Source organism: Drosophila innubila (assembly GCF_004354385.1).
Source record: "Drosophila innubila isolate TH190305 chromosome 3L unlocalized genomic scaffold, UK_Dinn_1.0 0_D_3L, whole genome shotgun sequence".
Taxonomy (NCBI): Eukaryota; Metazoa; Arthropoda; class Insecta; order Diptera; family Drosophilidae; genus Drosophila; species Drosophila innubila.
In genome coordinates, this window is record NW_022995376.1 from 18685978 (window position 1) to 18711863 (window position 25886).

The 25886-nt window shown below is 43.2% G+C and overlaps 2 protein-coding genes across 6 annotated transcripts in view; one reads left to right on the plus strand and one right to left on the minus strand.

The window, feature by feature from the left end:
• LOC117788298 (talin-2) overlaps positions 1–22154 on the plus strand; it is a 32593-nt gene extending 10439 nt beyond the window's left edge. For 2 of the 5 annotated variants that reach the window (XM_034627025.1, XM_034627026.1), the window contains exons 2-17: positions 1232–1450; positions 8239–8479; positions 8552–8950; positions 9028–9219; positions 9360–9438; positions 9514–10017; positions 10080–10168; positions 10527–10615; positions 10914–11030; positions 11092–15682; positions 15832–16022; positions 18248–18364; positions 18596–19111; positions 19559–20230; positions 20437–21044; positions 21103–22154. In XM_034627025.1, coding sequence (XP_034482916.1) covers positions 8344–8479; positions 8552–8950; positions 9028–9219; positions 9360–9438; positions 9514–10017; positions 10080–10168; positions 10527–10615; positions 10914–11030; positions 11092–15682; positions 15832–16022; positions 18248–18364; positions 18596–19111; positions 19559–20230; positions 20437–21044; positions 21103–21370 — 8568 coding nt within the window. In that variant the 5' untranslated portion in view covers positions 1232–1450; positions 8239–8343 and the 3' untranslated portion in view covers positions 21371–22154. Of the gene's footprint in view, positions 1–1231; positions 1451–8238; positions 8480–8551; positions 8951–9027; positions 9220–9359; positions 9439–9513; positions 10018–10079; positions 10169–10526; positions 10616–10913; positions 11031–11091; positions 15683–15831; positions 16023–17364; positions 18169–18247; positions 18365–18595; positions 19112–19558; positions 20231–20436; positions 21045–21102 lie in introns of those variants that run through there. The other 3 variants (XM_034627027.1, XM_034627028.1, XM_034627029.1) reach the window with 3 other exon arrangements.
• Positions 21788–23831, minus strand: LOC117788299 (isovaleryl-CoA dehydrogenase, mitochondrial). The gene is made up of 3 exons (XM_034627030.1): positions 23564–23831; positions 23378–23503; positions 21788–23309 (listed from the first exon to the last, which is right to left on the minus strand). Exons 1-3 carry the CDS (start codon positions 23791–23793, stop codon positions 22388–22390), a joined length of 1278 nt encoding a protein of 425 aa, XP_034482921.1. The 5' UTR covers positions 23794–23831; the 3' UTR covers positions 21788–22387.
• Positions 23832–25886: the final 2055 nt, after the last annotated feature.

Below are 25886 nucleotides of genomic sequence, written 5' to 3' on the forward strand. Positions count from 1 at the left end.
CAATCAGCGGGCCAAATTGTCGACCAGCCAAACAACTTGTCGAGTGCTGCACTCCAAAACGACGCCACCTCCGCCGCCCACGTTCAAGCCTCTCAATTGGACGCATTTTCGCTTTCAGGTGGCCGCCAACGTTGCATGCCACAGATCGTAGCATCGCCCACGCGACAACAATAATACTGGCACTCTTGTCTTCTGTTTGAGGGCTGCTCTTATTGCACCTGTCGAACCAAAGAATGCGCCACAACTCATACTCCTTTGTTTATACCCTTGCAGACGGTATGAAAGTTGTAACGCATACCCCATAAATTATTTTATATATATTTGTGTTGAGTCGATATAACTTTTTTGTTACCTGTAATGATATTGACCACAATATCAAATTATTACGGTTAAAATTAACCTTAAGTATGAAAAACTTTGTTGTTTCGTAAGATATCTTAACTAAACTCGCAGATTATACATTTGGTATTGAGTCACAAACTCTGACCTAATTTGGTATGAATCGAACTGGATTATCATATATTTGGGACGATCATTCGAAAATGAAAGAATCTTGTATTTCTTAAGATATAAAATATTTAATGCAGGGCTTTGCGAGAGTATCAAATCTTCGACGTGCTGTGGATAAACTTACTTTCTTGACTCTCTTATTTGTTGGCTGTCTTGTTAATGGTCGGAGCACAGTCGGAGCCGCATTCTTGGCCAGCTGCAACAGCTCCTTGTTGGCCTGGCTCTGTCTTGGCCTCGGCCTATTTTGGTCAGCAGCGTGTTACACGCTTTTGTTCAGCTTTTGGGCTTTTGGGTGTTGATTGATTTTTATAAACAAAACTCGCATTCGGATTGCGCTAATGGAAAAGTCTGGTGCAACATTCTTTAGCTTCAACATCTATCTATGCACATTTGTGGCAACTCCGGCTGCCGTAGTTGCTGTCTTCTTGGTGGCATTAACCACAATGCCAACAAATTGCCATATATGTGCATTCAGCATGGATTCTCGTATCCAGACATCAACTGCAACTGCAACTTCTCTTCTTGCTAATATGGAAAATTAAAACAGGAAAAATGCGTTGAGTTTTGAGTGCGTTGCATTGCGTGTGTTGCAGCCTCGTTGAAGCTGCCACAAAGTGTCTGCTTCGAGTGCTGCATTTGCCACGACTGTTGAAAGATTTATGTATATTACAAAAGAAGTACTCACACTCGTACTCATAGTTATACTCACTTTTATTTACAGATTTCTTAAACAAATACTGAAACGACAACCGCAACAACTACAAGAAGAAATAAAGAAGAATAACAAAAACAACCAAAACTACAACAACGAAGTAAACACAAACAACGACAACAATTAGCACGAAAACTTTCTAAAACGCATTAATAATTTATTTACTAACAAAAATCAACTGCATCTGATTCACAAAACTGGCACTGTTTTCGGCTACTGCGAATTGAGGTGAGTGAAAATTATACAAATGTTCTGCTTGGAGAAAATTTGGGAAATTTATTCAAATTAATTGTTGAAAGAGATGATTCAATCAATTTAAATCACTGAATAAACTGCTTATAAGAACATTCTCAGCTGATGACTGCATAACATTATAAATGGATCTATAAAATAAAAAGAACTCTAAAGTTCTTTAAAAAAGTTTACGATTTTTCTTTTATTTTTTAATGGGTTGTAAAACTACCTAAGATGCTGTTTGATTAACTGCTGACTAACTGCTGAATACGCTACGGTTGTTAAATTAAAAGGAAAGTGGTCAGGCATTTGAGATTTTAAAGACACTTTGATACAGAATATAAAATCTTGTAGAAAACTATTTTAAAAACATTTTAAAGTAGAATTTTATTATAATATGGTAATTTACTGTTGAAAGTATCAAATATTTTCTAAAATAATTTTGAAATGTAGCTTCAGTTTCTTTTACATAACATATCTAGATCCTAATTGCCTTGCAATTTCATCAATTATTATGAAACGTAGCTTAATTTTACGTAGAAGTTTTGTTCCTAAAGGATCTACAGTTTCTGGAAGTTGAGCATATTTCAAAAATTATGAAACAGCATTGGATTTTCTCATAGTCATCTAATTTTTAATTGATCTTTCGCATTTAATTACATTTATATTGAAACTCGATTCAATTTTTATATAAAAACTAGGGGAGACGTTATGAAATTAACTTTTTTATTATTATTATTTCTTTGACCGTGTTGTCAAGTGGTATTTCAGAATAAATCAGCAATTTGAATGCTTGGAACTTTTTATTATTTACATTGACCTTATATAGGCTATATCAGTAGACCCTTTAGTTTTGCAAGTGGATTCGTAATTTTTATGCCTTTGCCTCTGGCTATTTATACGACTTTGAGGACATTTTTTCTTCTGGTCGCCATGACAAATAAAAATTGCTGGAAATTACATAAAAAGGCTCCACATTGGCGCAGCCTCATGACATTTTGTTATCCTCTTGCCGCGACAATCCGCACACACAAGACAGACACAGGACCAGGAGCAGGAATTGAGCAAGAAAAGCAATCAGAAACAAAAGAGAACGGCTTGAGTTGCAGAAGAGCTCGACTAGAATATACCCGTAGGAAGTCAACTTACTATACTTGACTTAATGTTTCGTTAGAAATCAATTTAATACTTGTCCATGCAATGCATACCTCTGCTCAAGTTGTGCATACTCTAGTTGTGTTTAGGTGCGGGTATTAAAAATTCTACTTTATGCTGACTGTGGGGAAAACGAGACAAGCAAATTGTAAACTGTGCAGATTCCTTGCGAACAGGACTCCTACGCACACGCTCCAACCAACACACACACACACCCACACACACAAACACACACCCGCCCGCACACACACAGTTTATGTGGCCAGACAAAATGGAGGCATTGGCGACAGCAAGTCGCGCCAGTTGAGTTTTTTTCATGGCGGCTGCGATTGTCTTGAGTTTGCTTTAGTTTTGCAATTTTGGGGCGGGGTTGCAAGCTGCTAACTTGTGACTATATGCAGCAGTCACTATCTAAAGCAGAGTCTACTTTTAGGGGCAGGCTGCAAATGCGGCGTATACTTAATCTGGCTACTACAATTAATCAGTTTTCAAGCTGGCTAATTAAAACTTTGCTGCGATCTCCCGCAGCATCAAACACTAACCAGATTTGAGCAAAGTTTTTGTTAACTTTTGAAATAAACAACAACAAGTCACTTGCTCAATTTATACAACTTAGCAGCAGCGGCAGCAGCTAAAATAACAACAACAACAACCAACGTTGTTGTACATAAGCAGCGAAACGAGACAGCCATTGGTGGTCATGGCCCACCCATTGGGTGGCACAGTTGGTGGTGGATATGCCATGTTGCGGGGTTGCCCAAAAAATAAAAAAAGAACAAGCCAGCCAAAGTGCTGTGCACCCTCTTCATTTCACTCCCCCCTTCCCATCTGGGTTGATCTGCCGCACTCTACTTCTCGCATCCCTTTTGCACGCATCATTTCAAATCCAATGTGTGGCAGCAGCGCAGCTTCTGTGGCATGTGGCATGTAGCTTGTGGCATGGAGCATGCGCGCACAGCATCCAGCGGGTCGTCGATGTGACGCCAACTTGATTTTCATAATGCTTACGACTTGTGGCATGAATGATGTTTTGCATCAGAAGCGCACGATGTGTCGCCGGCGTAGCACATCATTCTAGGCCTAGCCTCCGATCGGGCAGGACACGCCAGCGCTGACATCATCCAAAACTTGCAACATCAACTTCAAACGATACAAGTTCAAGTGTTATTTCACCGTTTTGTGCCTTGTGTTAATCAGTTAAAGAATTTGTTAAGTTTTCTTGCGGTTTATTTATTGCCAAACGTGCCTTTCAGTTCAGAGTAGTTCGTTAATAAGTGCCTTATCATTATACGATTATAATAAACTCGATTCAAATTCGCGACTTTTATTTGCTACGTTTTTCGTCGTGTGCCTTAAATGTAAAACTTAACTTAAACATTGCCTTTTAACTGCACAGTTAGTAGAACTAAGTAGGAATTAGGAGCCTTAGGCTCACAACCAATAATTTGCCTTAGATAACAGACCGATATTAGATTTGTTACCAAAAAAACAAAAAAAAAGAAAAAGAAATTATACTACGCGTTTTTATCGATATTAACTTATATTATATACACCGTATATACAATATACAAGACACGTTTTTTAGCCTTTAGACGCACATTTTAAACGTTATTTGTTAATTACGAGCGTTTTTAAGATACTTTTTAATCGACAGAAAGAATTCAAAGAAGTAGTTCTATAATCTGATCCAAAATTGTTAGTGTATTTTTTACGTTTTTTGATTGCCATTTCGGTTCCGTACAATTTCTTGTACAAAAACGGGCAGGACGCGCTCCGTGCCGCAGTTTCAACACCACAAACGTGCCTCAGCTCGACGTGCAGCCGCCAAAAGTTGCCTTTTGCCACACGCTTTGGCTTCCGATCGTCGCGTGCTGCCGTCGTAGTCAACGATTTTTAAAATCCCTTCACCCCGTACGCCTTCAAAGACAACGTCGACACCAAACAACAAAAAAACAAACACTACATTTTAAAACAACACTTAACACACACACACACACAACACACACAAATTTCAACACACGACACCCGCTCCAAGTGTGCCTTTATAAGCATAAGGTAAAAGCCATGTGCCTTTTGAAAAACTTCTGAACAAAAACCGATAACAAACAATAAAAAAACCGTACTAAATTAACGTAATCTTAAAAACAATTCATCCGCGTGTCTAAAAATAAATACGAAGAGTAAGTAAACGAAATTTAAAGACATTTTTAAGTATTTAACAGTTTTATTTTAAATATGAATTTATAAATTAATCTTTAAACAGATTATTTTTATCTAATTATTCAGTAATCTGATTTAGTTTCCATGGATTCCTATTGTCCTGTATATGTATAGCATACTTTTTGAAGGCAATTTGAATGATAAACCAGCTGAAAAATATAGAAAATTTGTTTATCAATATTTTCAAAATATCAATAATAATTAAAAAAGAAATAATTTGTTTTAAGAAAATCTTTTTAATAAAAAATATGTTTTATTAAATGATTTTCATACTTTCTAAATTTATGATAATTTCACGAATTTTACTTGAGCTGTAAATTACATTCACACATATACACACATACGCTCATAGGTACAGGGACACACACACACACACACATTTGCAGGAACTGGCAGAGTCAATTAATTAGTTAGACCCATAAGAAACTTGGCTGGCAGTAAATTACGTCCATTAGCAGCACAGTGTGACTTCCGAGCGAAAAGTGGTTGCCAATTAGTGAGAGCTCGTGCCGCTCCAGCTACAACAACAACTTTGGCTTGTTCTTTGAGAATTGCAACTCCAAATTACATTTGCATTGGGAGAAACCATTTTTGTAGAAGGTGTGGATCCATTTTTATTTGCCATTCGCATTTAATTTTTTTTTCTTGTATTTTGTGTATTTTATTGGCCATTATTGAACGCCGCATTTATAGGCATGTTGAAAGCTGACAGAGTCATCAATTGAAACCTTAGGCGGCAGCTGTAATGCAATATGATGACGCCCCATGCGGATCCATTGTGGCTTCACATCAAGCTTAAATCAGCTACATATTTATGTACATATATCTATATATATGTATGTATGCGTGTCTATTTGTTTACAGTATGCTCTTCATTCATTCATTGAAACTGTTTGTCTTTGCGCTCTATGAAATCCATCTACATTGCCTGTCACATCCTGAATCCCATTTAAATTCCCATTTTCTGTGACATTCTCAGTGTGTCTGTGTGTGTGTGTGTTTATCTAGAGGTTATGTATTGGGGGAGACTTGCGTTGCCATACAGTTAATTGAATTAATGTAGAATATTGAATTACATGAGAGTAAGCAAAAAGAAAAAAATGCGGCAAAGCGGCAAAACAAATGATATTTTATTTTTTAAAAATTAGCTAATTTTTCAACAATTTATGGAAAGAATTGGAAAAGTTGTCTGTCATGTTGAAAATTGTAATATTTTTAATGGAGAATATTGAAAATAAATAATGGTACAACAAAAATGTAATATTTTTCCAAAAATTTGATTTTTTTTAACCAATTTTCATATTATTATTAACTGATTGTTTTACAATTTATGTAATAGAATAAGAGGCTAAGTAGTTAAGAAATTATTACATAATTTTAATAAGCATTTATGCATTTTACAACATTCCAAAACTAATGAGATTTTGTTTTTGAAAGCGCTGCGCAGCAAACTCTAGTTGCGACACAGGAGCGCATTCGAGGGATTTTCGCGCAGTGCAGTTTCAAACTCCGATCAGATTACGCTCCTGTGCTCCCTGCCACTTTACTCCGTTTAAGCTGCGCAGAACGTGAACACTTTGCCGGCTGGCGCCATTCAGTCGTCGTTGCCGTTGCCGGGCGTGTAAACTCTACAACGGCCAAAGAGAGAGCGCGAGAGCGTGTGCAAGTGAGCGAGAAGTCTAGGGTTGAATTGTTTTCTCTTTGTAATGCGGCTGCACCCTTTGAGTAAACTTTCTTAAGCACTGCGCAGGCGCCGCTCTCACTGTCTCTTGTGCTTTCACTCGCTCTTCGTCGCGCTCTCTGTCTGTGTGTGTGTGTGTGCGTGTGCGTGTGCGTGTCACCCCAAAACGGTAGCAGCAGCAGACAGACAGAAAAAAATGCGGTTAACACTGGTAAACGTTGACGTCGACGTTGACAGCGACGTCGACGCCAGCAGCAGCGTCACAGCATCCCCTAGGCTGGTCCAATTTTGAGTTAACCTTTTTCAGTTACGTGCCAGATATCGTGGCCAGCAGACGTGCATCTCCAACAAACAGTGCTCCATAATAATTCCGCCAGCGACGTTGTTGTCGCCTCTTCTTCCAATCAAGCCGCCATATGGAGCAGGCGGTGTTCTGCCAAGTGACAAAAAGTAAATTTAAACAGTGAGTGTGTGTGTATAAAAGTGTGTATGCCTCTGTGTATATGTGTGTGCTTTACTCCTACGCTCCTGGCGTTTATGACAGTCAGTTTTTTGCCGGAAATTTCAAGTGTTTCCGGTTGCTTCACATCAGCGTTAACAAAAAGAAAAAAAGCAAAACATAAGCTGTGCAAATTATCGATTTTTACATAAGCAAATAATGCTATAGTGTTCTGGGTTTGGGGGTAGGCCTGACACACTTTGCCTGCCCCCGGGTGTAGATGGTACAGGACGACAGAAAATCAATTACAGCATGGAAAGGGGGAGAGAGGCAGTGAGGCATTAACTGAATTTAGCTAAAAATCCAGGCATTAATGTCGCATAAAATGGCGCAGCTAGAGAAACAGAGCAACAACAATAAGCTAAAACATCGACGCTGACGGCGACGTTGAAGTCGACGTCGACGTCGCTGCTTGGCATAATGACAAGAACGACTGGGGCAGCGGCAGAGGGAGAGCAGAGAAAGAGCGGCGGGGGGAGAAGTCACCCCAAGCTACAATGGCCTGGCTTTGATTTGGAAACTGAAGTGCCCCCTTTATGTGTGTGTGCGTGTGTGTGTGTGTGTGTATAGAAGATTTTCATCAGCAGCGAAGCGACTTTGTCGTTTGTCTGGTATTTGGGTGGTGGCTGCCCCGGTGTGGCATGCCCCGTCCTGCCCTGATGCGGCTATCTCTTGCTTCGGGGGTGGTTTTGGTTACGGTTTTTGGGCTCTACTGCTGCTTATACCCATTACTCGTTTAGTACAAGGGTATATTGTATTCGTGGCATAGAGAAGCAGATGCTTCAGGCTCTGAAAGTATACATATTCTTAAGCAGCAACAACAGTCAGTCTAGCTATGTTCGTCTATCCTTCTGTTCATATATCAAATTTGTTTTGCTCCACTACACCCACTATTTTTAAGATAGAACGCTCCCTTTGATGGTGAATATTCTCTTTTATTATTATCAATCATCCTATTTACTCGCAGTATAATTGAATAAATATAACGATAGTAATGACTGTTTTAAGTTTTCAAAGTGCTGTAATTTTTATACCTTTGAAGTTGAAAATTCTTAGATATATATTAATTGAGTTAAGGGTATCTTATAGTCGGCAACTTGACTATAGCTAACTTACTTGTTTTGGTCTGCGCTATTTATAACACTTGAGCGGCCATTTATTTCATGTTTATAACGCCTGTTCTCAATGTCTCACTTTCTCTTTGTCTCTCTCTTTTCCCATTTGCAGTGCCTTTTACAATTTCTACACGTAATACACTAAGTTTAAGCAAACGATTGGGACTAGGAGGACAAAAAGTCAGCCTTAGACCGAGACGAGGACGACACAAAGAAAATGTCCACACTGTCGCTGCGCATACAGCTGGAAGGTGGTCGAGTTACCAAGACCATACAATTCCAACCAAATACCACAGTCTTCGATGCGTGTAAAATCATACGCGATAAATTTGCCGAAGCGGTGCAGGGACAACGTGAGTAATGGATCCTTATGCAAGAGAGAAATCCTTTCGAGCTAAGTGGCATCATTTTTCTCAATTTTGCAGCCAGCGAATATGGACTCTTTATTTCGGATGAGCAGAATCAGCAGGGCGTCTGGCTGGAGGCGGGACGCACACTGGGCTACTATATCCTGCACAATCAGGACACGCTCGAATATCGTCGCAAACTTCGCACTCTACGTGTTCGCATGTTGGATGGCGCTGTAAAGACCATCCTGGTCGATGACTCGCAGCCTGTTTCCCAGCTGATGGTGGTCATCTGCACGAAGATTGGCATCACCAATCATGAGGAGTACGGATTGGTGCGCGAGGATAACGAGGCGCAGAATGAGAATCTGCCCGACAACAAGTTTGGCACTCTCACCTTGAAGCGCAAGTTCACCGAAAAGGATCGCGATGCCAAAATGGAAAGTTTGCGCAAGAAACTCAAAACCGATGATGAAAGTGAGTTGCAACTGGCGATGTCCATAAAAAACTCTTTATTTTATTTCTTTATTTCTCTTGTTCTCTTTATTCTCTAGTGAATTGGGTTGATGTGGGACGCACATTGCGTGAACAGGGTATCGATGAGTCGGAGACGGTGCTCTTGCGTCGTCGTTTCTTCTTTTCGGATCAAAACATCGATTCTAGGGATCCCGTGCAGCTGAATCTGCTCTATGTGCAGGCCAGGGATGCTATCCTTGATGGCACACATCCTGTTACACAGGATAAGGGTAAGCTTTAACTTCTTTCTTCTCGTTTATATTTTTATACCCAAATTCTCGATAAGCTGGGTCATTATTACTTTGTTGTTTCTTGGGATATTCATTCATTCTTGTTAATTTTTGCGTTTTTTCCATGTTTTTTTTTTTAGCTTGTGAGTTCGCTGGCATTCAAGTGCACATACAATTCGGACCACACAACGAGACCAAGCACAAGCCCGGATTTTTGGAGTAAGTTCCTAAATTAAAACCTCAAAAAAAAGCACCATCTCTATTTTAATATCATATTTTCTCTTCCTTCCTTAGCTTGAAGGACTTTCTGCCTACATCGTATGTGCGAGTGAAGAGCATTGAGAAGAAGGTCTTTGCAGAGCACAGACGTCATGCGGATCTATCGGAAATAGATGCCAAAGTTCTCTACACCAAGACGGCACGGGAACTCCCCACCTATGGTGTTACATTCTTCCTCGTAAAGGAGAAGATGAATGGCAAGAACAAGCTGGTGCCGCGTCTCTTGGGCGTTACCAAAGACTCTGTGCTGCGCCTGGATGAACGCACCAAGGAGATTCTCATCTCCTGGCCATTGACCACTGTGCGTCGTTGGGGCGCCTCCCCGAATACTTTTACCCTGGACTTTGGCGACTATGCGAATCAATATTATTCGGTTCAGACTACTGAAGCTGAGCAAATTGTGCAGCTTATTGCTGGTTATATCGATATTATATTGAAAAAGAAACAAACCAAGGATCACTTTGGTATCGAGGGTGATGAGGGTTCCACCATGGTAGAGGAATCTGTAGCGCCATCCAAGTAAGTTGACCAAGAGTTGGCCAAATCAATAACAATTCTAATGATGGATCTATTATTTACAGGGCAACCTTTTTACAACACGAAACGAATCGCGTGGAGAAGCTCAACTTGGAGAGTCTGGCGCATCCGGGAATTATGCGGCCCTATGACGGTACGTCTAATGGTTTCTATTTAAAAATATATGCACTTTAGCTTCAGCTTTTTTACTAAATATATTTTAAATTTTAATTAAATAAATAAAGGGGATAAAAAATATAGTGAAAGCTTGTGAATATATTGTAATATATATTTGTTTAAATTTTTTTCTTTCCGTTAATTTTGACATTTAGTCAATGATTGAATCTTGTGGGTAATCCCATACATATGTATTGGGAATATATTATATTTAGGAGCTTGAATCAGTTTCTTTTTTTAAGATTTTCTTTATTTTTATTAGTATTTTCTTTGATTTACATATTTGCTTATGGTAATTTTGATTTTTACTTTGATCCTTGTGGATAATACCATAGGTGAGCGCACCTTTACCCAGAACGAGGTACAGACCGTGCAGTATGGAGCTTTTGTCGGTCAGGTGAATCATGCGCATCAACCGCCCACGGTAAGTTGACCACGCCCTCCTTCGCTCCCCCCACTCTACTTAAGAGTAACATTACGCATATCCGAATTTCATTTCATGCGATTTTTATCTAATTTGCCATTGCACCATAACCTCAAAATTAAACTAAACATAACCACACTTTCAACTAACTGTAACTCGTAAACTCTCGTCCAACTTTTAACATGCTGCATAAAATCTTGAATATTTAGAAAACGGTCATGCCAAGTTTCACAAAGTACGTGTACATCATGGAATGTATTAAATTATTTTTATTATTACGGAATTCTTTCCTCTTTAGACTAAGGAGGTACACATTAGTTCTGTGAATCTAACGGAGCCGCAACGTGCTTTATTTGGCTATATATCAGCTGGCCAGGATGTCTTGATACGCGCTGACGAAGAGCTGCGCACCAAGGTGAGTCTTGTATGCGGAGAAACTCTATTATTTCTCTACTTAATCTTTAATTTCTTGACAGGCACCCATTCAGGAGCTGGGCAACGATATGCGCTCCATCGAGTGGCGCGAGAATACGCTGGACACCTCCAAGCAGGCGGTCAGCTCACATGTTGCCACCATGAGTGCAGCCACAGCTCAGATTATTACAGCATCGCAGCCGGATGAAGTGGATACGGAAGCCATCTCAGCGTCTGTATCGCAAATTGCCCAAACCATACCCGAGGTGACCAAGGAGGTGCGTCTGATTGCCGCCCTCATGGAGAACGATTCGAATGGCGATCAATTGTTGGAGGCAGCTCGCAATTTGTGCAACGCCTTCAGTGATCTTCTCAAGGCTGCTGAGCCGGAGAGCAAGGAACCACCACAGCATCTCATCAACGCAGCCAGTCGTGTGGGCGAGGCCACTTCCCATGTGCTGAGCACCATTGCCGAAGAGGAGGCACCAGAGAATCGGGATCTGCATGATATGTTGTTGGCCTTGGCCAAGGCAGTGGCCAATACAACGGCGGCTTTGGTGTTGCGGGCCAAGAACATTGCCGCCAGCTGTGAGGATGATCAGGCACGTAATCGCGTCATTGGAGCTGCCAGCCAATGTGCCCTGGCCACCAGTCAGCTCGTGGCCTGTGCCAAGGTTGTGGCTCCAACTCTGCATAATGCCGCCTGTCGGGAGCAACTGGAGGCGGCGGCCAGGAATGTGGCAAGAGCTGTGAATTCCCTATGCGAGGTGTGCAACGAGGCGAGCAATGATCCCAAATTAAAGGCAGATCTGGTGGCTGCGGCTCGGGATGTTTCCAAGAGTCTAATGGAGATGCTGGAGCACGTTAAGCTGAGCACACGGGAGCAGGCGAATCGCACCAGCCAAGAGTTGAGTCCCGTTGAGAATGTCATCATTGGCACGGACATCTTGGTGTCCACCAATGATCCCCAGGAAATGGTGCGTCATGCCCGCACCTTGGGACAGACGACAGCCCAGTTGATACAGAGCATCAAGGGGGAGGCGGATCAGCAGGAGGATGCGGATATGCAGCGACGTCTGCTGTCGGCCGCCAAGCAGTTGGCCGATGCCACCGCCAAGTTGGTGGAGGCGGCACGTCTGTGCTCCTCCAATCCCCATGATTCGGACAATCAGAACGCACTGCGTCGTGCTGCCGAGGAGCTGCGTGAGATTACCACAAGTGCAGCCAATACACCGGCCATGAAACGTGATCTCATCCAGCGTTTGGAATTCTGTTCCAAGCAGGCAGCCACGGCGGCAACTCAGTGCATTTCGGCTGCCCAGAATGCGGTGCAGCACAGCCAGGATCATCAGACGAAGGAGTCGCTATTGCAGGATTGCAAACGTGTGGCGGATACGATTCCACGATTGGTCACCTCTCTTAAAACGACGCGTGCTCAGCCGGATGATGCAAATGCTCAGCTGAATCTTATCGAGGCGGCGGAACAGTTCATTGAACCGGCTCTCCAAGTGTCCAAGTCATCGCGTGCCTTGCAGCCAACTGTCACCGATATTCCCTCCGCGGCACAGCTTTCCAAGTGTGCCCTGCATCTGGGCCAAAGTGTATCCGCTTTGCATTCGGTGGCGCAGCGGGCACGTGATGCCTGTGGCGGTCAGGAGCTGGAATCCGCATTGGAAGCGGTGCGTAAACTCCACCATGTGCTGGACGATACACGCCAGGCGGCCTTGGCGGGTCAACTGCGTCCGCTGCCCGGCGACACGGTGGAAAATACCGCCGATGATTTGCGCAAGTCGGCCAAGAATGTGGGCATCGCTTTGAGCCAGTTGCTCAGCTCGGTGCTGCAGGGCCAACGCAGCTATGCAGGCGCCGCTGGACGGGACACCGCATTGGCTTTGGGAGACTTCACCAAGAGCGTGCACGGCGTGGCAGCGACCACACAGAACCCGGCGATCATTGACTGTGCGGATGATGTGGTGACCAGTTCGGCGCAGCTCATTGAGCAGGCCCAACGCACGCTCCAGGGCGTCTCTGATCCTCAAGCTCTCACCCAAGCTGGACGAGATGTAACGGGCGCTTTGTCACGCACTGTGGACTGTATTCCCGGCCAGCGTGAGGTGGACGCCGCATTGCGCAATGTGAGCGATCTCAGCGAGATTTTGTCGGTCAGCGAGTTCCCTCCGTCCAATCGTCCCTATGCCGAGCTGCAGTCGGAGCTGAAACAGGTCGCGGAGCAACTGAGCAGCGCTGGTGGACAGATTGTGCAATCGTATGCAAGTCCTGCCCAGCTGGCGGACAGTAGTCAACACTTTGCGGCCAACTACAGGGATCTGTTGTCGGTGAGCATGCAGATGGCGGGACAAACCCAAACCGATGAACCTGTGCGCTCCCAGATGATCGAGTGCCTACGGAATGTGTCCACGCAGTCGTGTTCGCTGCTGTCCACTGCCAAGTCCATTGCTGCCGATCCTGGCCAGCCGAATGCAAAGAATCTGTTGCATGCCGCCGCCAGAAGTGTCACGGAGAGCATTAATCAGTTGGTGGATGCCAGCATACAGTCGGCACCAGGTCAAAAGGAATGCGACAATGCCATGCGCAACATTGAGGCACTGCGTCTCATGTTGGACTATCCCCATGAGCCGGTGAACGAGCAGGGATACTTTGATTGTGTGGAGCAGGCGACATCCAAGTCGAGGAATTTGGGTTACGCCATCTCGGAGATGATCAACAATGCGAAACAATCGCAGCACGTGGAGTTTAGTCAGTCGGTGAACAACGTTAATGACTCCATACAGGGACTCATCGAGAGCTCCTCCCAGGCGGCGTATCTGATTGCTGTCTCACATCCTAGCAGTGTCGCTGGACGTGCCGGAATTATCGATCAGGCGCAGTTGACGTGGGCCTATCAGGGAATCCGTCAGCATTGCGATATTGTGAGCAGTGCCCAGTCGGGAAAACCACAGATGATCTCTGCCTTGACGGTGATTGCCAAGCACACGAGTTACCTCTGCTCCATCTGTCGACAGGCGAGCATGAATACCAATAATCCCGTGGCCAAGAATGAGTTCATTGTGCTGGCCAAGCAGGTGGCGACGGCCACTTCGGATCTTGTCCAGGATATTAAGGCTATTGAGGAGCATCCCACTGGTGGCAGTCGGGAGCGTCTCGTTGAACCGCTCCTGGAGGCCGTTAAGGCAGTGCGTCAATATGCCTCCAGTCCGGAATTCATATCCATTCCGGCCAAGATCAGTGCCGAGGGCCGCAAGGCTCAGGAGCCCGTGATTCAGGCTGGACGTGGCGTCATCGATGGCGTTGTCGAGATGGTCAAGGCTGCCAAATCTCTGGCCCTGCAACCAGATAATCCGCCTGTCTGGCAACAGCTCTCCATGCACTCCACACCAGTTTCCGAGTCCGTGAAGCGTCTGGTGGACAACATACGCGACAAAGCGCCTGGACAGGCACAGTGTGAACAGGTGCTCCACACTCTGGGCACCTGCACCCGGGAGTTGGACAGCTGCGCCTTGGCCGTCAATGCTCAGGGATTGAGCCGCCGTCGGGATAACAATCTACATGGATTCAGTGGGCAGACATTGAACTCTGCAGCGGAACTTCTGGACAAGTTGGAACCCATACGTGTTGCGGGAAAGAACAATGCCGAGCAACTGGGACACACTGTGGGGGAGATCTCCCGGTATGTGGTGCCCATGGTGAATGGTGCTATCGGTGCCTGCACCCACATTGTGCACAGCCAGCAGCAGATGTCGTTGATCAATCAGACCAAGTCCGTTGTGGAGAGTGCGATTACATTGGTGCAATCCGCCAAGGATTCAGCTGGTAATCCCCGAGCCACCCACGCCCATCCACGCCTCGACGAGTCCATCGATGGCACTCGGGAGGCCATTCAGGAGTTGCAGCAAACCGTGGAGAAGATCAATGCCGAGACGGGCATCGTCACGGGTCTCATGGAGCAAGTGAATCGTGCCATCACCAGATTGACCGACAAGAGGCAATCTCTGTTGAACGCCTCCTACTCGGACACGTTTGTGGGCTATCAGACCAGGATGGTGGCCACCGCCAAGGAGATTGCCCGTCTGGGCAACGAGATCAATGCCAAGAGCAGCGTTGAACCCGCAGCTCTTCCTCAGCTGGCCGTGGATATGACCCAACATTATCAGCAGCTCACCCAGGATTCGGTGGGTGCGAGCACCACAACCACATCGCCAGATGTTGCCATGCGCATTCGCAGCACTGTTATTGATTTGGGACGTTCTGTCAGTGCCATGATACAGTCCTCGGCTGGAGGCGCCAGTCCCAACGATGCCAGTGCCCAGAAGGAGATTGCTCGCAATGCTCGCGATGTATCCGAGAAGGTGGCCCAAGTGCTGGCCGCCCTCCAGGCTGGCTCTCGCGGCACCCAGGCCTGCATTAATGCTGCCCACACCGTATCCGGCATCATTGGAGATCTGGACACGACCATTATGTTTGCCACCGCCGGCACACTTCACTCCGATGGCGATGGCAGCTTTGCCGATCATCGAGAGCACATCTTGCAGACGGCCAAGGCTCTGGTGGAGGACACCAAGGTGCTGGTAACTGGAGCTGCCGGCACACAGGATCAGCTGGCGAATGCGGCACAGAATGCCGTCTCCACCATAAGTGAGTATTCTTAAGGGTTAGCTTATTGCAATTGTTGATAAAATATTTATATATCAATCAATTCTATGTGGTTATATATTTTTGATATTGATATATACCCCTTTAGATGTTCTATCAAGATACTCATCCATATTCTCTTTAATCCTTAGCTCAACTTGCTGAGGCCGTTAAACGTGGCGCCTGCTCCTTGGGCTCCTCGCAACCTGACTCACAGGTCATGGTCATCAACGCTGTCAAGGATGTGGCCTCTGCTCTGGGCGATTTGATCAATTGCACCAAGTTGGCCTCGGGCAAACCCATCCATGATCCCTCCATGCAGGATCTTAAGGAGAGTGCCAGGGTAAGTCTCAAATTCTTGTACTTTTTCCTTACGTCTCTTAAACTCTCTCTTTAGTTCTTTGATACACTCTCAAAAATCTTTTTGCTGTGAAGCTTTCGTTGTTGTGGCTTTTTAATTTAGTGTATAATATTTTTAGGCATTTATTTATGGTATTTTTTTTTCCCACCTCACTCACAAAATTGTAACTTACCTTAATTGTGGTTGAGGTTACTTTTTTGAGATTAGCAAAATAGGAAATTAGGAAGTATAATAGAGGATAATTTATGCAAATGAATTTCCCGATGAAAATGTAATGCTGCCTGTTTTGCAACATTTTAATTAAAGCTTTTGTATATTTTTAACCAATTTCGAAAGTACAGAGAATAGTTAGGATATTTTTTATTACTTAATTTTTTTTGTGTATTTTATCTATTATTAAAAACAACTTAAAAAATAAACCCAGACTCATACGCATACATAAATGTTGTTTGTGGCGTTATGAAACATTTCGTAAATACAATAATCGTAAAATGGCTTTGGCACTCATTTAATATTTACTTTTAAGAAAAAAAAAAACTGATTTAAAATTTCCCTTTTGCTGTTGCTGTTGTTGCACAAAAAACGAGCCCCAAAAAACTCATCTCGACTGCTGCAGTTGCTCATTTTCATCTCTCTCACTCTCTTGCTCTCTTCTCCTCGTTGCTGTTGCTGCTGCTGATGTTTGTTTTAAATGTTATTAATGTTTTCAATGTTTAACCAACACAAATAAACGAACCCACAAAAACACACACACACACAAATGCATATAAATGTGTACATTTTGTATAAACAGCCCCCAAACACACATTCATACAGTTTGTCAGCTCTCTCCAACTCTTTGGTCAATCATCCACCCACCCTATTCGCCGCTCTGCATGCATTCGCTGCGCCCGCTGTCCCACTCTCTCCCACTCGTTCTCTTTGTCGATCCACCACCACCCAAAATCACTGAACCACCCTCCTGAAGATAAGCAACATTTGTAAAAAGAAAAAATCCATAAATTTTTGTATATTTTCGTTTTCGTTTTTGCTAATTTGTGTGCGTTCGACGTCTCTGCTCTTATCTCTTCCCATACACACACATACACATATAAACAATAAAAATACTCTCATAAATTGTACAAAAAACAAACGCTCTCCACACTCTCTTCATGCGCTGCGCTCGCTGTGGAATTATGCAACGAACAAAACTGCCTATCGAAATGAACATGCATTAAAATCAATCAATCGATATCATTGTCGTTTGTCGAACTCGATAAACTCTCAAAATCAAAAATACCATGCACACCCACATCTCAACAACAACAACAACAACAACATAAAGCAGACGCTTCAAGACGTTTGCCAATCGGCTGCCAGCGCCAATACAGAAACTAACACACACAGACAAACGCCCCCCGCAGTAGCGACGGCAGCAGCGGCAGCGACAGCCTCAGTCAGCAATGGAATCATGAGTCATTAGGGGGGCTATTTGGAAACTTTGACGAAATTCTTATTTAACATTACATTAATCAATGCATAGAAAAAAAAACCTAAATAATCAAAATATTAATTCAATACATTATGACACTTTGAATTCAATTAAGGAAAACTTTGTAAAACTTGTGGATGCGTTGGTGTAGCAAACTTCTATAGCAGTTAAGGGTTATTAGAAAACGCTAAATGTGCATTCAAATTTTTTAAAATTATAAAATTATTATACAGATATTAAATCCCAACTCTTCCCAATAAATAGTATTTATTACTTAAATTTTTGTCATACTGCAAAAGTCCACGGTTTTTTTTAGTAGTGTTTTTCGGGATCACACAAGCTTAAATACGATATATATATATATGTATACGTATCTATATTTGCTCTCCATAACATCTACAAGTTCCCCATTTTAATGAATGTTGTCTAGAATGCATTATCTTTGTCCAATTTCTCTCGAATAAAATTCATATTGTAATCGACAGCAAATTGTTGTACACCGATTTGTTTCAATTATATACCTTATTTATTATAGAAGTTACATTGGATAAAGTAAATAGTGCCAAAGCCATCGAAATGTAGTTGTAGTTTTTAATTTGTAGCCACTGTAGTTTTGTAGTTTTTACTGCTAAGCTATACTTTATCATCATCCTTTCTATTAAAAAAAAATCAAGCATTAATCACAAACATTTTACTCCCTTTCCAAAAATACAAAACACTTTGTAATTGAATTTAGGTCATGGTGTTGAATGTTTCCTCGCTGTTGAAGACCGTCAAGGCTGTGGAGGATGAGCACACACGTGGCACACGTGCCATGGAAGCCACTGTGGAGGCCATTTCGCAGGAGATACGCGTAAGTTAATTTCAGAGATCGCAAATTTGAGATAGGAGTTGAAAAATATTCTTCTTTTTTTTAAACTCCAGAGATACCTGGAAAAGGATAAATGTTTTTTATATTTTTATAATATTAATTGAAAACATAGCTATTGTATTATTTTAAATAAAAATGTAATTATTTTTTCATCATTTCGAAAGTAAGAATTTTGTATTTATTGATTTTAACATTATCTTTCCTTCTTTGCAGGCCATGCAGACACCTCCTCCCGTTGGCAGCCAACAGGTGGGACCCGAGGATCTGATCCGTGTCACCATGAACGTTACAGCTGCCACCGCAAAGGCTGTGGCCGCTGGCACCTCCAATTTGCAGGCGGATATAGTGGCCGCTGCCAATTTGGGTCGTCGTGCCATCTCGGACATGTTGATTGTCTGCCGCTCCGTGGCCTGGAATTGTGCCGAGACAGAGGAGCTGCGTGTGCGCACCTTGGAGGCAGGCACCGCTGTAGGGGAGTCCTATAGGGAGCTACTCAATGGCATTCTGCACAATTGCAGTGCAGATGATCGCATGCATTTATCGCGTCGTGTGGCCAAATGTGTTACGGATCTGGTGGCTATGGCGCGTTTGTTGAAGGGCTCCGACTGGATAGATCCCGAGGATCCCACGGTGATTGCTGAGAACGAGCTGTTGGGAGCGGCGGCTTCCATTGATGCGGCTGCCAAGAAGCTGGCATCGTTACGACCACGTCGTCAGGCTGATGTTAAGGTGTGTTTAGTTAGAACTGATCAGATATATAATAATACATATGTATAAGTAATCTGTTTTTAATGGTGAATGTGAATGGTGAAATGAAACTAACTAAACTCGAAATGAATCAACTTGAAATTGCACGAATCGCACTCAGTTGTCACATATTTAACTCATTTAGTTTGTAAGCTATTAAAGATTCGAATCAACCCCAACCAACCAACTACCTACTCATCTAATGATTCCAGTGAGATATGTTTGATATTCTTGGTTGTTACATTCAAAAGTTCACCCAGGAATCAAACATATTATTACTGTGATTGTTGAAACTCTACTAAACAATCCAAAAATCAAATCAATTTCGAATAACTAAACTAAAATTAAATGGTGTTTGCTATGCTGTTTCTCAATTTAATTCAAACAAATTACTTTGCAATTACTAATTGTTAAATATCTTTCACACAGATCGAGCTGGATGAGAACATGAAGTTCGATGAGATGATTTTGGAGGCTGCCAAGGGCATTATGGCTGCTTCAGCTGCTTTGGTCCGGGCTGCAAATGCCGCTCAACGTGAGTTAATTGACCAGGGCAAGGTGGCACGTCGACCACTGACCAGCTCTGATGATGGCCAATGGTCGGAGGGTCTCATTTCGGCAGCAAGACTTGTGGCTGCAGCCACACATAGTTTGGTGGAAGCTGCACAGAATCTGGTGCGTGGTGTTGGCACTGAGGAGATGCTCATCTCCACTGCCAAGCAGGTGGCTGCCTCGACAGCCCAACTGCTGATTGCCTGCAAGGTGAAATCGAATCCCAATTCGGAGGCTGGACGTCGCCTGCAGGCAGCTGGTAATGCGGTCATCAAGTCCACTGATAATCTGGTACATGCCGCTCAACAAGGACTAGAAGCCGAGGAGGAGCATTCACTGAAGATCAACACATCGATGGTGGATGGCATGGCGCAGGAGATTAATGCACGCTCCGCTGTCCTGCGCAAGGAGAAGGAATTGGAGGAGGCGCGTCAACGTTTGAAGCATGTGCGACAGGCGCAACGTTATGCTAAGAATACCCAGGGATTCACCACAGATGAAAGCGATACGGAATACGCCTATGGCACGCTCAACAAGAGCCAGAACAATGTATGAACAGATTTTCTACTCAATTTCGTTTTTAGTTGCATTTTTTGACTGCACCAACAAATTGGCATTGATTAGCTGACGGAATTTATCACCTGGTGTCGGTGTCGGTTTCGATGTAACTGTAGTTATAACTGATCTAATGATCTAACCCTAATTTGTCTAACCCACAAAATTTCTTCTATTTTTTCTAACGCTAACCCTAACAGACTTTGGGTCGCGGAGGTGCTTACTATGGCTCCCAGTCGGGTGATGTGCCTAGTTCACCGAGCTACTACTCCGGTGCCAGTGGTGGCCAGCAGAAGCATCATTACAATTATGCCAGCCCGCAGCCACAGCATTTCCATCATCCGGGCGCTGTTTCACCGCCGCCAGCCAATTATGCGCCATTAGATGAGGTCAATGGAGATTTTCCACCACCACCGCCGCCGTTGTCAACTACCATTTCTAACATGCAAACGGCAACGTCGGGCCACAGTTTTCGCTCTAATCCCAAATTAACCGCCAATGCTGTGCCACGCCCCTATCCTGGCAGTCCAGTGGCAGGTGGTGCAGGTGGCAGCAATGGTTTCGCATCCACAACACCCACTAATACCAACTACCAGCATAGCTTTGAAACGTCCAGCACTAAAACGCAAAACTCCTCAACATCCGCGCCTGTTGTTCCACCGCCACCACCACAGAAGCCCACGGTGAATCGTAATCTGGAGGCGTGTGTGAAGGATCTACATGAGAAAACCTTTGGCCAGGGCGGTGTAGTGCAACTAGCTGCAGGCAATGCCTATCCTGGCCAGAACTACGAGGGTTACACATCTAGGTAAGTCAACCCACTAAGCTATTACTAGACTTTCTCCTCAAACTAATTTTTTCTTCAGCAGATACGAGACGCGCAACTTTGACAAGTCGGCCAACAACAGCAGCAACATCAGCAGCAGTGAAATGGCCCTCGCCCAGCCTCTGGAGTCGAGCTTCTCACAGATGACTCTCAACACGGATGGCGGCAAGTTGAGCATTGTCGATCAACAGGGCTCCGAGCGTCTGACCTCGATGACACAGCGCGTCATGGAGCGCAAATCGTTTACAACAACAACGGAATCGCGATCCGAGACGAAGACGGAGAAGCACAGTTTTCGCCTTGAATAAGTTGGAGCTAAGAATGTAATCGAAACGAAACGATGATGTTTGCCAAATGTGCTTTTAACATTTACATACATACTAATAGTAATAATTTAACATTTAATTATAATTAGCCACTAGCAAAACTATGTCTATATATATAAATATATTTACCCACATACCTTATATACACACACGCTCTAACTTTAACGTAATAATCGCTTACGATTTCTGCTTTTCTTTTTCTATGTTTTTAATTGTAATCTTGTAATTTGTTGTTAGTTTTGTGTATGTGTTTATCTGCCAATTTATTGCCAATATATTATTCACATTAATATCCGTCGGAATCGCCGCCTAATGCACGATTAAGCCATACACACACACATACATAATTAAACATTGTACTAATCAAACGAAACCTAAGCAAATCAACAAAAAATATTCGTAACCTTTAAACGTAACACAAAACCGTATAAATTACAAATTGGATTCATTCGATTTGTTGTTAGATCAATGCAATTTATTACTGCGCACCTATAAACTAAAAGTTAATGACATTTTTAGTTAAATCAGCGCCAATTCATAGTTAAGTGCGCATAAACATTTTGTTGTTCACATAACTTAGATTTAAGTTCTTAAATAATCTTTGTACGTAAACATTGTTTTATGGATTTCCCCTTTCAATGTAATCATAATTTCTGATTTCGTTTTGTATATACATACGAGTACATAAGTGAATCGTCGTGTATACGTATTTGCATTCATGAATTGTGTATTTTTTTGTAAATTAATAAAAACAATATCTTAACAATATTTATAACTTGGTCGGAAGTTTGTGGAAGGATTGAGCTAAAAAATTTAAATATCAATTGAGTTGGGGGGAAAAGCTATCAGTTAAACATAGTACAGTGTATATATATATATATATATTTTACGAAAAGATCGTTAAAAAAATAAATGCAACAAATAGTCTGTTAGAGAGTAAATATAGTTCAAAATCCATATCATAATATTGCCACGATCGTTCTTCCATTAGAATGTGGATTACTTGTACTCCTTATTCAATTCGCGTCCAATAAGCCAGCGTCTAATCTCTGAAGTTCCAGCACCAATCTCATACAGTTTGGCATCACGCAAAATGCGTCCTGTGGGATTATCATTGATGTAGCCGTTGCCGCCAAGGATTTGAATGGCATCCAAAGCCACTTGGGTTGCTTTTTCAGCGTTGTACAATATGACACCGGCACAGTCTTTGCTGCTACGTACTCCTGCCTCGCAGGATCTTGCTACAGAGTACAGGTAACTGCGGCAAGCGCTCAGAGTGGTGTACATATCGGCCATCTTGCCCTGGATAAGCTGAAACTCGCCAATCAGGCTATTCATTTGTTTACGCTGATGGGCGTAGTCAAATGCGACATCACAAGCTGCCTGCATGAGACCCACTGGTCCGGCAGCCAGAACCAGACGTTCGTAGTCCAAACCTGACATCAAGACGTAGACACCCTTGTTCTCCTGGCCTAGAATATTCTTGGCGGGCACTTTAACGTCCTGGAAGACAAGCTCACAAGTGCTGCTGCCACGCATGCCCAATTTATCTAGCTTTTGGGCCACGCTGAAGCCCTCCCAATCGGTTTCAATAATGAAGGCGGTAATTCCGTGTCTATCAGGGACACCACTGGCACCCGTTTTGGCATACACGATCAGGGTTTGGGCATCGGAGCCATTGGTAATCCAGAATTTCGAACCATTAAGCACATAGTAATCTCCTTTACGCTCCGCCCGCATCTTCATTGAGACGACATCGGAGCCAGCGCTAGGCTCTGACATAGCCAATCCACCCACGTGCTCGCCGCTGCACAGTTTGGGCAGATACTTTGCCTTTTGCTCAGGTGTGCCGTTCTTGGTTAGCTGATTGATGCACAGATTTGAATGTGCGCCGTAAGAAAGTGCTACGCCACCAGCCGCTCTATATGTATGCATAGATAATTAATAGTAGTTTTAGAACTTTTATCTCTATTCCATAGGTTCTTTCACCTTGAAATCTCCTCCATAATTATGCAATGGTCCAAGTAACTGCCACCTGTGCCGCCGTATTCCGGTTCCGCCGTGATGCCAAGGAATCCCAGTTCACCCATTTTACGCCAGAACGAACGCAAATCCCTGTTATAATTTCAAATCTTATTTAAATCTTTACCGGACATAGCATTTAAAAATACTCACTTGAACTTATCCAACTTGTCAATCTCGTAAGCATGTGGGGCAAGTTCCTTTTGAAAGAAATTGAAGGCGATCTCTCTTAACTTTTGGCGTTCTTCGTCCATGCCAAACATGGCATCGTTGATTGGATAATGCGCCAGAGTGCGACTACATTGCACTCCGGCAGTTGTTGTGCCACATGCACTTCGTTGCAGCAAACTGCTGCAAGTTTTACCCACAAAACGAAAAGCCATTGCTATCTCAAAGTTAAAGACAAAGAATACAAATTACCTAACTTTCGATCGAGCAGCTGTTAAATTGTATTGCCCCACCGAAAGCGCAACAGGTGTTGACTTAGTGGCAACGCCGGCGCGATCAAAATTTCCGTTACACACATATCGATAAGCATATTGGCGCTAATATCGAATTAATTGCACAGAATTGAAAGTTGAATTTAAATTTGAAACATTCAGCGTAAAAATTATGAATTTATACGTTTAAAATAAAAAACCGTTAGCTAGCGAGTACAGCAACCACTTGGACATTGCGCATGACTCTACAATGTCAACCGCTGGAGTGGCAATGCAGTGGGTTGCGGTGTCCGCATCCTGACGACGAAAAATGCCGACATCAACAACAAGAACAAGAACAACAAATGGTATGAGAAGTCAGCGCAGCGATAAACAAAAACAGCGTCAGTGCCATGGGCTCCTGTAATGGGAATTAAAAAAGGGCAGACAGACCCATCAAATCAGTCCTGTTGTTGGCGCTATTCGTTGCGCGTTGCCCGCGGAGCGTGTGCGTGTCCTTGTTGATATGTACAAGTGGAAAAAGATTTTTGGATTGCCAGCTGCTTGCCACAAATTGTTTTTTTTTTTGTTATAAATACTGTTGGTTGCCCCCTTGTGAAGTGTACATAAATGTTGATGCAATTTTATTGTGCGCCCAACTGTGCAGCGACTGGGAGCATACAATCAATAAGAAGTGAGCTGAGTCTATAAAATATGCATAAACCATTTTAGACAATTCGGCAGTCAAATCGATAAACGCCTAACGGGTGTATAGAGTAATAAATGTAATGATTAGGTTTGCCAACGTGCCACACGTGTGTGCGTTCGATTAATGGCATGCACAGTGCCACCAGCATTGCCGTTCCCCTCCCACTTTGCTGCATAAGTCGTTCCTTGCCTCGTCTATATCCTGTCAATCAACTTTAATAAGGACGCAGTTCGTATTGTAGGTACATTCCCTCTTCTGCTCGTGATAACAATATTCGTTGTTGTTTCGATTTTTTTATGTGTTATGTTCCTTCAACTGGAGCTATTGTTATCCAGTTGCTGTTGTACATGTTGTTGTTGGTGTTGTTGTTGTTGTTGTTATTGTTATTGTCTAGCACGCTTTTGTATGTGTTGCCATGTTGCTGTAATTACTGGCTCAGCACTCATAACTCCGCCCTCATCCCGCTACAAACACAGTCACGCACACAATCATCAAAGGTCAAATATCAATGTTCCCTGGCAGCTTAATTATGTATTTATTATTAGAATAATAGTTGAAGAATTTATTGAAATTATTAGACTTTGGCTGCAGTTTTTCCAAGGTCACCTCGTACCACGGGCCGTATGATTGATATGCATGGCGTATGCGTAACCTGAGATAGTATACAACAATTAATTAGCTGGTAGGCACAGACCTGGCAGACACAACTATGTAGAGAAGCACTTAAATGCCGACTAGCTATAAACAGATCCACAACTCACTGTCAGTGCCGAGTCGCTGCATTCTTGAAATTGTTTCTTTGGCGCTGCCTTAATGCCAAGTGGAATGAACTTGATGAACAGCGGCAGCAATCACAGAAGCAACACAGTAGCAACCGCAGCAGCAGCAACAACTTGACCTACCACTTCAGCACAATGGGAGGCTGATGAGGCACCACAGGCTGTTTTCCTCCACCCAGAGCTGCTGTAGTGCCGACAATTGAACTTTGTCTTTAGGGGGCAGGTTGTATCCCCCTTTCCTTCCTTTAAACATGTCTGACATGCAAAACATGCACTTTCCAGACTTGAACTTGTCGAGTCGCATTATAAGCATAAAAAACTTATGATGAACTTTCATATGTAAGAAGATATTTTAGTTGAAGTTGTGTTCACAAAACTTTTACGGCTGCTTTAATTAATCATTTAGTTGGCAGCCAACCAAATGAGACGCGATTCCATCTCAGCAGATACTCGTACAATGGCTAAATATATATATAACGTTAAAGGCTGAATGTGATAAGACAAATGCATTTGCGCTCTTTTCCAAAAAAGCAATAATAAAATGGCAAAATGCGCACACGACTCGGACA

Excerpts from the sequence above, each read along its gene's own strand:
- LOC117788299 (XM_034627030.1), bottom strand. The coding sequence starts at position 23,793 with ATGGCTTTTCGTTTTGTGGGTAAAACTTGCAGCAGTTTGCTGCAACGA. Across the intron at positions 23,504-23,563 it reads GACAAGTTGGATAAGTTCAA|GGATTTGCGTTCGTTCTGGC; the intron begins GTGAGTATTTTT and ends AAATTATAACAG. Across the intron at positions 23,310-23,377 it reads ATTATGGAGGAGATTTCAAG|AGCGGCTGGTGGCGTAGCAC; the intron begins GTGAAAGAACCT and ends GCATACATATAG.